General features: G+C 41.0%; 1 protein-coding gene across 1 annotated transcript in view; it reads right to left on the reverse strand.

Annotated features, from left to right (window-relative positions):
* LOC137376907 (otogelin-like) overlaps positions 1-14,989 on the reverse strand; it is a 392,329-nt gene that overhangs the window by 228,869 nt on the left and 148,471 nt on the right. Inside the window, exons 23-24 of the mRNA XM_068045865.1 lie at positions 9,969-10,113; positions 9,036-9,201 (exon numbers count right to left, since the gene is read on the reverse strand). Of these exons, the coding sequence (XP_067901966.1) occupies positions 9,036-9,201; positions 9,969-10,113 (311 nt within the window). The remainder of the gene's footprint in view (positions 1-9,035; positions 9,202-9,968; positions 10,114-14,989) is intronic.

The raw sequence follows: 14,989 nt of genomic DNA on the forward strand, positions 1-14,989 counted from the left end.
GACCCACCAGTCTTCGTAATTGCTCAGTCTCTGCTTTAGATAGATGATCATCTTTCTGCGATGACCTAACACGATTAACTAAGATGGGAGTAACACTCTCTAAATAGGATTGCTGAATCAAATTTATTCCAGCCTTAGTCTGCTTAATATCTAAACCAATATATTTAAAGGTCTCACAAGCCTGACTCCCAATCTTAAATTCTGCCCTAATCTTAATAACATATTTCTCAAAATCTGCAGTACCACACCATAAGAAATCATCAACGTCCATAATTTTCCTTCTGCATCTGCTGCCTCTTTAGGTGGTTTCAAATACACTTCTCTCTGAAAAGTATCACCTAGCAGAAATGCAGCTTTTATGTCAATGGATCTACACTCCCATGAATATGTGGCCAAAAGAGCCAAAAAGATTTTCAAAATTATTTTTCCAGCTGTGGGAGAGCCCACTCTAACATCGATATCACCCTTCTCAAAACACCTTGCAACTAGCCTCACTTTAGCCTTATAAGTTCCTTCGGGAAGGAGGTTTTCAGTACAAATCCATCTATGTGACAAGGCCGGCTGTTCCATATCTGGTACCTCAGAATAAACTCCAAAATTTCTTAAACTCTCTAATTCCTTATGTTTTGCTTCACTTATTAGTTTATCCTCACGTTTATTGGCAGCCACTAAAACTTCATGATCATGATGACTTCTGCTTCTTGTTCTATTCCGAGACTGCCCTCTAGCCTGCATTTCATTGTTAAATCTGTTCAAACTATGTCCTCAATTAGCACTTTGATGTCTTTCGGGACTACTGCTAGAAGATCTCCCTCGCACTTTAATCGGAGGCTCTTTCTCCAGTATGTGATTGCTTCCTTACGCAAGAGTCACTTCCAGATCCACTATCGAAACTTGCACTGCGCTTTCAGTTAATCAGGGACAGCCAGCATGGATTCATGATGGGAAGGTCATGCCTGACAAATCGCATTGAATTTTTTGAAGAGGTGACTAAGGTAGTGGACAGGGGAATGTCTATGGATGTTATTTATATGGACTTCCAGAAGGCATTTGATAAAGTCCCACATACGAGACTGTTAACTAAGGTAGAAGCCCATGGAGTTGAGGGCAAATTGTTGACATGGTTAGGAAGTTGGTTGAGTGGTAGGTGACAGAGAGTGGGGATAATGGGTAAGTACTCCGATTGTGAGGATGTGACTAGTGGTGTCCCACAGGGATCTGTGTTGGGGCCTCAATTATTCATATTATTCATTAACAAACTTGGATGATGGCATAGTAAGTCATATATCCAAATTTGCTGATGATACAAAGTTAGGCGGCATTGTAGACAGTCTAGATGATAGCACAAAATTGCAAGGAGGTATTGACAGACGAGGTGAATGGGCAAAACTGTGGCAGATGGATTTCAATGTGGGCAAGTGTGAGGTTATCCATTTTGGACCAAAAAAGGATAGAGCAAGGTACTTTCTAAATGGGAAGAGGTTAAGTTCAGTGGAGGTCCAAAGAGACTTGGGGGTTCAGGTGCGTAGATCTTTAAAATGCCACGAGCAAGTGCAGAGAATAATCAAAAAGGCTAATGGAATGCTAGCCTTTAAACCTAGAGGATTGGAGTATAAAGAAACAGAGGTTATGCTGCAGCTGTACAGAACCCTGGTTGGACCCCACTTGGAGTGCTGTGAGCAGTTCTGCACACCACACCTTAGGAAGGATATATTGGCCTTGGAGGAAGTGCAAAGTACGTTTACAGGAATGATACCTGGACTACAGGGGTTAAGTTACGAGGAGAGATAACACAAATTAGGCCTGTTTTCGCTAGAATTTAGAAGGTTAAGTGGTAATCTGATCGAAGTCTTCAAGATATTAACAGGAAAAGACAGGCTAGATGAAGATAAACTATTTCCACTGGTTGGAGATTCTAAAACTAGGGGGCATAGTCTAAAAATTAGGGCCAGACCGTTCAGGAGAGAGGTTAGGAAGCACGTCTTCATGCAAAGGCTGGTAGAGGTTTGGAACTCTCTCCCACAAACAGCAGCTGAAGCTGGAACAGTTGTTAATTTTAAATCTGAGATAGATAGATTTTTGTTAAGATATTAAGATATGGGCCAAAGGCAGGTATATGGAGTTAGGCCACAGATCAGTTATGATCTCATTGAATGGCAGGACAGGCTCAAGGGGCTGAATAGCCTACTCCTGTTCCTATGTTCCTATATGTTCTTACCCTCTACTCTGTCACCCCATTTTGCCAGTTCATGGCTCTAGCTTCTTGGCCATCATCTTGAACATTTAACCAATATTTAAACTTGCTTGTAGATTTTCCTGCACATCCTACAATTGTTGCATCCCTCCATTTATAAGATCCCTCTCGAATATATGTCACCTGAGTACCTACTTAGGGCAATTGGCCTTTGGATGTGATAGCTCTTTCCTGAGCATCATAATCGCTTACATTACCAACCAACTCTTGATCTACCATATTCTGTTCCTCAGGACCTTCATCACAAAACACATGAGTATTTGAGGTACAAGGTGCTTCTTTCCCCTCTATTTGCTGCTCAGATTCTGAGATTTTGCAATCAACTCTGATTAATCGTGAGAAATGAACCTTAACAGTTTGATTTCCATGCTTGATAACTACTGTCTTACCATCGTGACTGATTACCTTATCACGGCCCTTCCATTCCCTATGGCCCTTTCTTTTATAATAGACCAAATCTACTGAACTAAATTCTGCCTCAGATGGCTTTATACAATGCCTCTGTGAATTTTCTCAGAGACCTCAGCCGTAATGAAAGCCCCGAATGTAAAGTAATCAAATGTGTAGAAAAAAAATTGAACTAATTATCGTACCTTCTAGAGCAGAAGGATTGTCGCACAGTACAAAAGTCAATTTGAGATTCTGCCCATAGACCAATTGATAGGGACTATATCCTCCAAACATCTGAAGAAAATTCTTCGCATGAACTGCCCATGCCAGGGCAGTTGTCAACTTGCAGTTTGGCTGGTCAGCTAAGATTTTATGTAAAATTTCATCAACCACTGCGTGATTCCTTTCACAAAGCCCATTGCTGAAAGGACTTTCAGCTGCAGTATTCATAACCATAATGTGCATGTTTTCACACATATCTTTGAACTCGTCATTGGCAAATTCCCCTCCATAACCAGTCAAAAAATATAGCTGTGCCCCAAGCCCAGTCCTTATTCATTTTTCCATAATTTTGTCTATAATCACCCTTTTGTCCTTACTATTTATTATTGTAGAAAGACTAAACCTAGTTGCTAGGTCTATAAAATGTAGAATGAAAATATTCTTGTCTTTGTCCCATACCTTTAAATCCATGCCAACTACCTTGTTAAAGTTACATGCCAACGGAAGGCTGACAATAGGACGTGATAGTGTCCTCTGATAATTTTTACAAATTTCACGCTTTTCTAATCTAATCTCTATTATCCTCATATACTCATCAATCACAACTGCATCTTTTAGTAGGGTTTTTAATTTCTGACAAGAAGGATGAGCAAATTGTCTGTGTAACTTGAAGACAATTTGCCTTTTATCTCTCTGATTCTTAACACCCGATACCATCAATACTTCTCTAACACTGACTAGAAATATAAGGTTTTGTTAAGGGGATACAATAATACCTTGACTAGGTAAACTGCAAATTCACTGGCTGCCCAAAAACAACTGCCTTATCATGCTCCATATCAAGTTTCATCTGTGCCTTTTTCATTGAAGGCTTACTCAACAGTAAAAGGTGGAGACTACATCAGTAGTGATAAAGCAGCTTTCCTCAGCTATTTTACATGGGATTACGACTCTCTTCAATGTGTTGTCATCACCAAACTAAAGATGGTAATATTTTTACACTCCTTCACCTTGCATTGATCCTCACTACTGAGTGAATCCAGATAACACTGTAACCAATCAGTTCCACATACTGTCGACATACAAGCACTATCCAGTACAGCACAGTTGAATGAAGCCACAGCCAACACATTCATCACAGGTCTAAAACTCCTTGTGACTAGTACAATGTGTTCAGGTCCATCAGTATCTTCCTCTTCTGCCTCAGAATTCTCTGCCTCGTGTGTTATTTCGAAGACTCTGCCCCTCTGTTTAGGGCATTTCATTGCATAATGATACTTTGAGTGCACATCTGAAGCACCTACTAATTCTTCCTTGGGCATTCCTGGGATTCATTTGCCTATGATTGCTGTTCCAATTCTGTCTTCCACTGTAATATTCAGATGTGCTAAAGGTGCTTTCATCCTCATTCCTCCTGTCTTTAACTCTTCCATTGTACTTAGGCCTGCTTCCAGTATCTGGATTATTTCTAAATCTAGCAAATATTGAGTCCTCCATTTTTTGTGTCACCACAGAGTGCCCTGCTTCTTCTACCAGGACTGCAGGAAATGACGGTTTCCCCAGGAATTTTTTTAAGGCCACAGACATTTGGTCCAACAGGGAGTTTTTGTCCAAGAACCGAACCCCAGTTAGAACTAGGAGCCTGTCCATATGTGACACCCTAGCACAATATAGCAATTTAAAAGCTAGCACTGAACCACGGATCTCCAAATTCAATTTCCTGAATCCTTTATACAGTCTGTTGAAGTCCATGATATATTCCTCCATTGAATAACCATTTGTTTTCCGAAATCTATCAAAGTCTGACCAAGCCTCATACGCATTCAATAGATCATCTTTCTTGTAAATTTCATCCAAGAATTCTAACAGAAGATCCAATCCTTCATCTGTATCCAAATGATGAGCATACAGTTCAGAAAACACTTTACTTCTGATTTTACTTTTGGTAGGGAGTGACCACGTCAAAGCCATACCTTGTTTCCTCTTTGGTAGAAATGTAATCCGTGTCCACATATCCACTTTATTCTTCCACTGGTCATATGTTTCAGACTCAGAACAACGGAGGGTAATAATACCCTGACAATTTGCACTTGCTTTATGCCATGCTTTATGCCATATTTTCCACAATAACCCCTGAAATTTTATTTTTCTATCCAAAAAAATAATTTTCCAACCTTCAGCTTTAGGCAACCATCCTCTGCTACCATGTTAAATTCCAGAAAGCTTGTTATGGAAAGATAATTCTGAAGCCTATATTAATCCATTTTTACATTTATTGTGCAGAATAAAAGGATTACAAACATGCAGCTCCTCACTCAAACCCTCCACCAGTCTCAGTGAGTGCTTATAAGTGCTTAATTAAGACCCCAATTAACACCCTTCACCTGCAAATAATCAAACCATTGACACACAATTAACAGATTAACAATATCTGTCACCCTTTCACCTTATTGGCTCAAATATTATTATATGATTATTAACTACATATCTCACAAACAAATAATTAAACATATCCATGAAATTAGCTTTGGTGCTTTAAGTACCTTCATTAACGTTTTTTTACTTAGTAGTCTCAGGCTTTCAATAGCTAGGCTTGCAGTTGATTCCTTTTGATTTCTACAAGTTAACATTGTTTGCTAAAAAGAGTTGCCAAACACAATTCTCAAGATGCTGAAGCCTGATTTGATTCCCATGAAACTTAACATGAAATATTAGTTTTTCAGTTCTGTTACCAAACACTATCCAAAAATGAATAGATTTTTTGAGAGATGAGTTGGCAGCTATCTGAAATACCTTCTCACAACCAGGTACTGTACTTCACAAAGAACTAATTGTGTACTGTAACTATATTAAATACTGAAGTTCTTTCATAAAGTTCTGAATATTTGCAACAACTTCCAGTTGTCCACGGTATCTTAATTAACTGATGCTTGCAGTTTGATAAAATGATTCTGTCTGGAGCCTATGCGTTTAATCTCGACATTTTATGCCTTGTAAATCAGTTATTGCACAAATATCATTCATTGACAAGTTATTTATATAGCAGTCATTTCTGCAGGAAAAACATTATAACTGATTATTTCGAGTTATTCAAGTAATACTTTGCTTTTTAATTTTGTTACACTGATTGGGATAGATTTGCTTCTCACTGCTAGGAGTAAAATTGGCATTATGGATAAACCCACCTCATACAGCAATTACCCAATTTTCATTTCCAGTGGAATCTATAGAAACCACATAATATTTGTTTCAAATAGGTATAATTGATTCACAATGCCAGTTTTACATCCAGGCAACAGTTTAAAATCTACCCCAAGTGTCATAACAGAGGGGGGATCGGAACAATCCTTAAACCCTATCACAACACTCATGTTCAGACAGTCATTTACTTTCATCTGTGCATAAATTTAAGTGTTATAAGGTAACACTAATATATTTCAGGCACCAGAAATCCAATTAGCCTGGCCAAGTAATTATTCCCTTTCTTTCTGTAAGATAGCTCTATAGTATTAAAAATAGTTGTTTGGAAATACAGAACTTGAGTATTGCTGAAATTTTGTCAAAGTTTTTCATCTTGCACTCATCAGGACAATACAGAAGAATAACAATGTAAGGGAAAGCAACAAATTTATACTGTATGAGAAGAGAGTGCTGATTGGTTGACACATGGACTCTGTTTGGTAGAGGCAATGCCATGGTGACTAACAGTTAACTGCAAGCTTTGTTTGAGATTTTAAACTAGGCAACTTGACTTTGATTGGTCAAGGCATTGCCCTGAGGAATGAACAAGCGAAAGGCTGTCACTTATTTTGTTTAGCTGAAACAGACACAATGTGCGTACATGTTCTTTCTGTCTGCAAAGAACAGGGCGTTGTGTGTTAATATATGTAGCTTCCAGTACGTGCAAATACGGCATACTGCGAGCCCGACTAACAATCTTAAATTGGTTGTCAGCGTAATTCTTAGGACACTGAGGATTATTTAGCAAATGTTGTCCAATTGCGGAGTCACATCTAATGTTGGACATTGTATTTTGAGTTTTGTAAGCACAGGCTGGTTGGGTATGGTCTGTACCTTGCCCGTTGCAAACAACGGAAGGGATATGCTGTTTGATATGATCCACCTTTGAGACGTACAGCCTATATATCTAGCATCACACTGGTGTTGAAATTCATATACTACATTACTCATTTGTGTGATAGGCAGAATGTCTTTTTGGCTTGATGGCTGATGTGATTCTGCAATCTGACCCCATCCCTTCTACTAATCTCAACCCTTGCCGTGTATTCATAATACCCTCTGACCTTCCCCTCTGACGCTGAATGATCTGTACTTTGCAAAGGACTTAGTTTTATACCCTTACACCCCCACCTCAATGAATTTCAGGCTTGGTATGACGTTGAGCTTTTCTTCTGTTGCAATATGCAATTGTGCTGGGTCTCTGCCATTTTCAGTAGTTTCGTCAATAACTTGTGAGGGGCATACATTTCACCACCTCTTACATGGCAAATGACAGCCAAGGCACAAAGCCAGTGATGGGAACTCCAGAAGTCATTTGGGGCCATGTTTTTTGGTGGGCAGTATGCCAAATGAGTGAAATGATATAATGGTTTACCCTAGTTAACAATGCATCAGTCATCATCATAGCTTCAAAAAGGCACAAGAAGTTCAGGGTTGTAATGATCTTCTCTGTCACTGAAGGGTCCATCTCTGAAATGAAGGTTTGCGCAACTCTATCACTGCCTCCCTGATTAAGTGCAGCCGGCAAAGGCAGTTTTCCTTGGAAACTCTCTATACATAGCTGTGTGGATAAGGTTGGTCCACATCTATTGTAAGTGAACTTGCCTTGCATCGTTCCTTTCATTCTTTCACCCCTCTTCTAAACATCAACATGAGATATGGATGAATACCGAATGGAATATCCATATTTAGAATTTTAATTACAATAAGGAAAGATCTCGATGCCAAAACTCTTAGATAGAAAAATTAAAGGAGTAAAAGTGAAAAAGCTAAAATATTGAAAAATTAATCGCTAATAACTAATCCTAAAAACAAAGTCCTATTTAATTAATGCTGAAATTCAAACCACTTATGCCAGCCAGACCATGCTTGCCTAACTCTCATCATTTGGTATATCCTATTCTCAGATTTCTAATTGCTTTTTAACATAAGGCACTAACAAAGAGGGAGAGAAAAAAAAACCTTAAAATGACATAAGAATAGTTTTAATAGTGTTTAAAAAGAGGTAACATGGATAATACAAACGTTTATTGTTTGATTTAACTGCCATAATGAATCATCGTATCTGCAGGTATATCAGTTGCACAATGTAAATGTTATGCACCTTTAACTGAGTTCATTGGGGTTATTTATGTGGCCTTGTGTGCTACATTAAGTCATTGTTTAAGGATTACCACTCTGAACTCTGGTGCTGGTGTCAAGGTAGAGTCACTGAATCTCAGCTTACTATTATACCATATTTCACTGACTTGCTTTCTCTGCAATAATCCATTGCTGTAATATGACCTGAACATTAATGACAGTACAGTGTTACATTGATACAATTGAAATGCCAATAATAATTTCAAAGATGCAAAGAGTTGGATTATTTGATTGCAGCTGTGATACAATATACACCAGCAAACATTGAAAATCTTTTAACTTCTAATGATTATCAGCAATAAGACAGGAAAACAGAAGATCAGAAAACCAAAGCAGCATCATAGTCCAATAATGACATAGACAAGTCAAGTTGTGAGAGTACCCTCCAGGAGCTCATCTCACTACGTGGACTTCATATCGGATGCAGTACACAATATTGCAATATGAAGTTTGTTTTCAAAAGTACTAAACCTGTACATTGAATTGGTAGCTTTGAAATTTAGTATTGAATCATTTTAATTTTGTGAGAGAGTAGTGCCAACAAACCTTCCGAATATTAAAAAAAGCTATCTGGGAAATTGAGCCCTGGGCATGTATGAAAAGCTCTCTCCTGGCAGGTTGACTGTATTGTAACCTTAGGCTTATTGGCTGTGCTTCACACACTTTAACCATCAGTCTTAGACAAAATTATTGGAAGATAATTAACATAGTCTTTGGCCTTCCAATTTAACTAAACATCCTTGGCATGCACCACTTATGCAATATAGCTGAAGTAACAGTCACTTACCCAGATGGGCAAACACATCCCGACAGACATGGCATGGATTCAGGGCACGAAATGTTTAAAAGTAGATTTTCACAGGTATCTCTACACCCTGCTCCTACACTTGTCTCAGAAGCACTTGCAGGAGCACTGCAGTTAAAGTATATTTGGCCAGGACCACACTGAGTATCTACAGAATTAGGAAAATGGTAAATAATATCTGTACTTCAGTTGAAATAGAATAACCTGCTTTAAATAGCAAACAAAAGACAGCAGGCACATTGCTACTTGATTCAAGCACTCTTTTATTTTGTGACTAAGAAAATTCTCAGGACACAAGCCATTTTGTTGCAATAAGCTTAAAACTTGATCTGAGTTGAGGGAGAAGTCTCACAGAAATCATTGTTCAATGCAATCAAGCCCCAAGTGTTGGAACAGCTATTTTCCATTGCAAGGAAAGTGGAAAACCACTTTTTTTGCCGAAGAAAGCACTTTCACGCTTACCTTCAGGATGTTTGGTAGTCATATTAGTCCATTAAAAAATTATTTTTGATATTCATTTCTACACTGATAAGTTAATATTTTCACAACCAATTCCAAAACATCATGACATTTTTTGATGACATGTCTGCCACAATCTGATCTCACCCGTGTCAATGACATACCTTGTACAGAATTACAAGTTTTGTCACAAATTGTTGAAAGTATTAGAATAGCAAAAGATTTGCAAGAAAACCAAAACAACAAATTGGTCCCTTATGGTCCAGATAAATGCGTTTCAAATTTTAAACAATTATTTGGAATAATAGAAACTTTCAAAATGATTGAATCCAACACAATTCATATTTGGATCAGTTGCTGAAATTAACTTGAAAAGATTTTATCAATGGAAAAATTAGCTGTCCATGACAATGGTGCATTACAGTGCCATTGTGTGCAGATTTCCAAAAACAATACCATGGATGATTTTTACTATATTTACTTCTGCAACATTTTTGTAGTTTCCATTGAAATACAATTTACACAATGGTGTGGCTTCCCAGTACTTTTGCTGGAGATTAAATTCCTGTAATCTTGCAGTGACGATATTACAAATTTCATTCTTCAGTAAGGACATCATTTCACATTACTTACCCGGAGTCTTTTGACTGACATTTTTTTCATGAACGAAGGGAAAAATAGACTTGCATAGCCAGCAGCACAATTAATTCAAATTTGAATTTACTGAATGAAATAACACTGATAGAAATTAGTGTTGGTGATATTAGTGGATTAATGCGAATGATGCATCAATTAATTCATTTGCATGACATTTCTCTGTCTACTTGACTGCTTCCACTGACTTTTCACTAGTACAATATAGTTTGAGATGTGTCCATTCCATGTTGTAAACAGTATATTATCGGTCTTTTCATGAGCAATATGAGATCTACTGGTTTTACATATATAGAGGGCAAGGACTGTGTTTAAGGCAATGACATATTTTTGAATTTGGATCGCTATATAAATAGTATAAGCTTAATTCTCTTGAATTGTGACATCATCTGAACTCCCTCATCATAAATTCACCAAGTTACAGATGCCAGCCATCTTTTCTTCTTCATAAATGTCTTTCAGGGAAGGAAAATTGCTGCCATACCTGGCCTGGCTGACATATTACTCCAGACCCACAACAATGTGGTTGACTCTGACATGCCCTCTGAAATGGTCGAGCAAGCCACTCAGTTGTATCTAACTGCTACAAAGTCAATAAAAAAGAATGAAACCGGACAGACCACCCGGCGGCACAGTGGTGCAGTGGTGAGCACCGCAGCCTCACAGCTCCAGCGACCCGGGTTCAATTCTGGGTACTGCCTGTGTGGAGTTTGCAAGTTTTCCCTGTGTCTGCGTGGGTTTCTTCCGGGTGCTCCGGTTTCCTCCCACAGCCAAAAGACTTGCATGTTGATAGGTGAATTGGCCATTATAAATTGTCACTAGTATAGGTAGGTGGTAGGGAAATATAGGGACAGGTGGGGATGTGGTAGGAATATGGGATTAGTGTAGGATTAGTATAAATGGGTGGTTAATGGTCGGCACAGACTCGGTGGGCCGAAGGGCCTGTTTCAGTGCTGTATCTCTAAATCTAAAATCTAAATCATCGAAAACGGCAAACCCAACCCTGTCAACCCGACAAAGTCCTCCTTACTAATATCTAGGAGCTTGTGCCAAAGTGGGGAGAGCTGAACCACAGAATAGTCAAGCAACAGCCTGACATTGTCATACTCACGGAATCATACCTTACAATGTCCCAGACACTGCCATCAGCATCCCCGGGTATGTCATGTCCCACCGGCAAGACAGACCCAGCAGAGGTGGCGGGACAGTGGTATACAGTCGGGAGGGAGTTGCCTTGGGAGTCCTCAACATCGACTCCGGACCCCATGAAGTTTCATGGCATCAGGTCAAACATGGGCAAGGAAACCTTCTGCTGATTACCACCTACCACCCTCCCTCAGCTGATGAATCAGTACTCCTCCATGTTGAACACCACTTGGAGGACGCACTGAGGGTAGCAAGTGTGCAGGATGTACTCTGGGTGGGGGACTTCAATGTTCATCACCAAGAGTGGCTGGTAGAGTCCTAAAGGACATAGCTGCTAGACTGGGTATGTGGCAGGTGGTGAGGGAACAAAGAGGGAAAAACATACTTGACCTCGTCCTCACCAATCTGCCGGTCGCAGATGTATCTGTCCACGACAGTATTGGGAGGAGTGACTACTGGACAGTCCTTGTGGAGACAAAGTACCGCTTTCACATTGAGGATACCCTCCATCGTGTTGTGTGGCACTACCACCATGCTAAATGGGACTGATTTCAAACAGATCTAGCAATGCAAAACTGGGCATTGATGAGGAGGGGTGGGCTAACAGCAGCAGCAGAATTGTACTGAACCACAATCTGTAACCTCATGGCCCGGCATATAGCCCACCATTACCATCAAGCCAAGAGACCAATCCTGGTCCAATGAAGAGTGCAGGAGCGGCACCAGGCATTCCACAAAATGAGATGTCAACCTGGGGAAGCTACAACACAGGACTACTTGCATGCCAAACTGTGTAAGTAGCATGCGACAGACAGAGCTAAGCAATCCTATAACCAACGAATCAGATCTAAGCTCTGCAGTCTTGCCACATCCAGCTGTGAATGGTGGTGGACAATTAAACAACTAACTGGAGGAGGTGGCTCCACAAATATCCCCTCCTCAATGATGGGGGAGCCCAGCACATCAGTGCGAAAGATAAGTCTGAAGCATTTGCAACAATCTTCAGCCAGAAGTGCCGAGTTGATGATCCATCTCGGCCTCCTCCTAAAGTCCCCAGCATCACAGATGCCTGTCTTCAGCCAATTCCATTCACACCGCATGATATCAAGAAACGACTGAAGGCACTGGATACTGCAAAGGCTATGGGCCATGCCATCAGCCAATATTCCTGCAATAGTACTGAAGACCTGTGCTCCAGAACTTGCCGTGCCCCTAGCCAAGCTGTTCCAGTACAACAACACACTGGCATCTACCCGTCAATGTGGAAAATTGCCCAGGTATGTCCTGTCCACAAAAAGCAGAACAAGTCCAACCCGACCAATTACCGCCCCATCAGTCCATTGTCAATCATCAATAAAGTGATGGAAGGTGTCATCAACAGTGCCGACAAGCGGCACTTGCTGAGCAATAACCAGCACAGGGACGCTCAGTTTGGGTTCCGCCATGGCCACTCAGCTCCTGAACACACTACAGCCTCAGCTCAAACATGGACAAAAGAGCTGAACCCAAGAGGTGAGGTGAGAGTGACTGCCCTTGACATCAATGCAGCATTTGACCGAGTATGGCATCAAGGAGTCCGAGCAAAACTGGAGTCAATGGGAATCAGGAGGAACATTTTCTGCTTGTTGGAGTTATACATAGCGCAAAGGAAGATGGCTGTGGTTGTTGGAGGTCAATCATCTGAGCTCCAGGACATCACTGCAGGAGTTCCTCAGGGTAGTGTCCTAGGCTGAACCATCTTCAGCTGCTTTATCAATGACCTTCCTTCAATCATAAGGTCAGAAGTGGGGATGTTTGCTGATGATTGCACAATGTTCAGCACCATTCGTGACTCCTCAGACACTGAAACAGACTGTGTAGAAATGCAGCAAGACTTGGACAATATCCAGGCTTGGGCTGATTATTGGCAAGTAACATTCATGCCACACAAGTGCCAGGCAATGACCATCTCCAACAAAAGAGAATCTAACCATCTCCCATTGACATTCAATGGCATTACTATCGCTGAATCCCCCACTATCAACATCCTAGGGGCTACCATTGACCAGAAACTGAACTGGAGCAGCCATATAAATACAGTGGCTACAACAGCAGGTCAGAGGCTAGGAATCCTGAGGCGAGTAACTCACCTCCTGACTCCCCAAAACCTGTCCACCATCTACAAAGCACAAGTTAGGAGTGTGATGGAATGCTCTCCACTTGCCTGGATGGGTGCAGCTCCAACAACACTCAAGAAGCTCTGCACCACCCAGGACAAAGCACCCCGCTTGATTGGCACACCATTGACTAACATTCACTCCCTCCACCACCGACGCACAGTGGCAGCAGTGTGTACCATCTACAAGATGCATTGCAGCAACGCACCAAGGCTCCTTAGCACCTTCCAAACTCGCGACCTCTACCAACTAGAAGGACAAGGGTAGCAAATGCATGGGAACACCACCTGCAAGTTCCCCTCCATCACACACCATCCTGACTTTTGGAACTATATTGTCGTTCCTTCACTGTCGCTGGGTCAAAATCCTGGAACTCCCTTCCTAACGGGTGTACCTACCTCATATGGACTGCAGTGGTTCAAGAAGGCAGCTCACCACCACCTTCTCAAGGGCAATTAGGGATGGGCAATAAATGCTGGCCTAGCCAGTGACGACCACATCCCATGAATGAATAAAAAATAAATAAAAAATAAAATGAACATTGTTCCCTGCAGTATACAGAGAAGTGTATCCCAGTGTTAGTGCTGCTCATATTAAATGGTATAATTCCACATCAGTGTCAATAATGATATTTATCATAAGGATGAAAAATATTAAATAACAAAGAACAGTACAGCACAGGAACAGGCCATTCGGCCCTCCAAGCCTGTGCCAATCTTGATGCCTGCCTAAACTAACACCTTCTGCACTTCTGGGGACCATATCCCTCTATTCCCATCCTATTCATGTATTTGTCAAGATGCCTCTTAAACGTCACTATCGTACCTGCTTCCACCACCTCCCCCGGCAGCAAGTTCCAGGCACTCACCACCCTCTGTGTAAAGAACTTACCTCGCACATCCCCTCCAAACTTTGCCCCTCTCACCTTCAACCTATGTCCCCGAGTAACTGAGTCTTCCACCCTGGGAAAAAGCTTCTGACTATCCACTCTGTCCAAACCGTTCATAACTTTGTAAACCTCTATCATGTCGCCCCTCCATTCCGTCGTTCCAGTGAAAACAATCCGAGTTTATCCAACTTCTCCTCATAGCTAATTCCCTGCAGACCAGGCAACATCCTCGTAAACCTCTTCTCTACCCTCTCCAAAACCTCCACGTCCTTCTGGTAGTGTGGCGACCAGAATTGCACGCAATATTCTAAGTGTGGCCAAACTAAAGTTCTCGACAGCTGCAAGCATGCCATATGCCTTCTTGACTACATTATCCACCTGCGTTGCCACTTTCAGTGACCTGTGGACTTGTACGCCCAGATCTTTCTGCCTGTCAATACTCCTAAGGGTTCTGCCATTTACTGTATACTTCCCACCTGCATTAGACCTTCCAAAATGCATTACCTCACATTTGTCCGGATTAAACTCCATCTGCCATTTCTCCGCCCAGATCTCCAACCGATCTATAGCCTGTTGTATCCTCTGACAATCCTCATCACTGTCCGCAACTCCACCAACCTTTGTGTCATCCG

The sequence above is a fragment of the Heterodontus francisci genome, chromosome 14 (assembly GCF_036365525.1).
Source record: "Heterodontus francisci isolate sHetFra1 chromosome 14, sHetFra1.hap1, whole genome shotgun sequence".
NCBI classification, from domain to species: Eukaryota; Metazoa; Chordata; class Chondrichthyes; order Heterodontiformes; family Heterodontidae; genus Heterodontus; species Heterodontus francisci.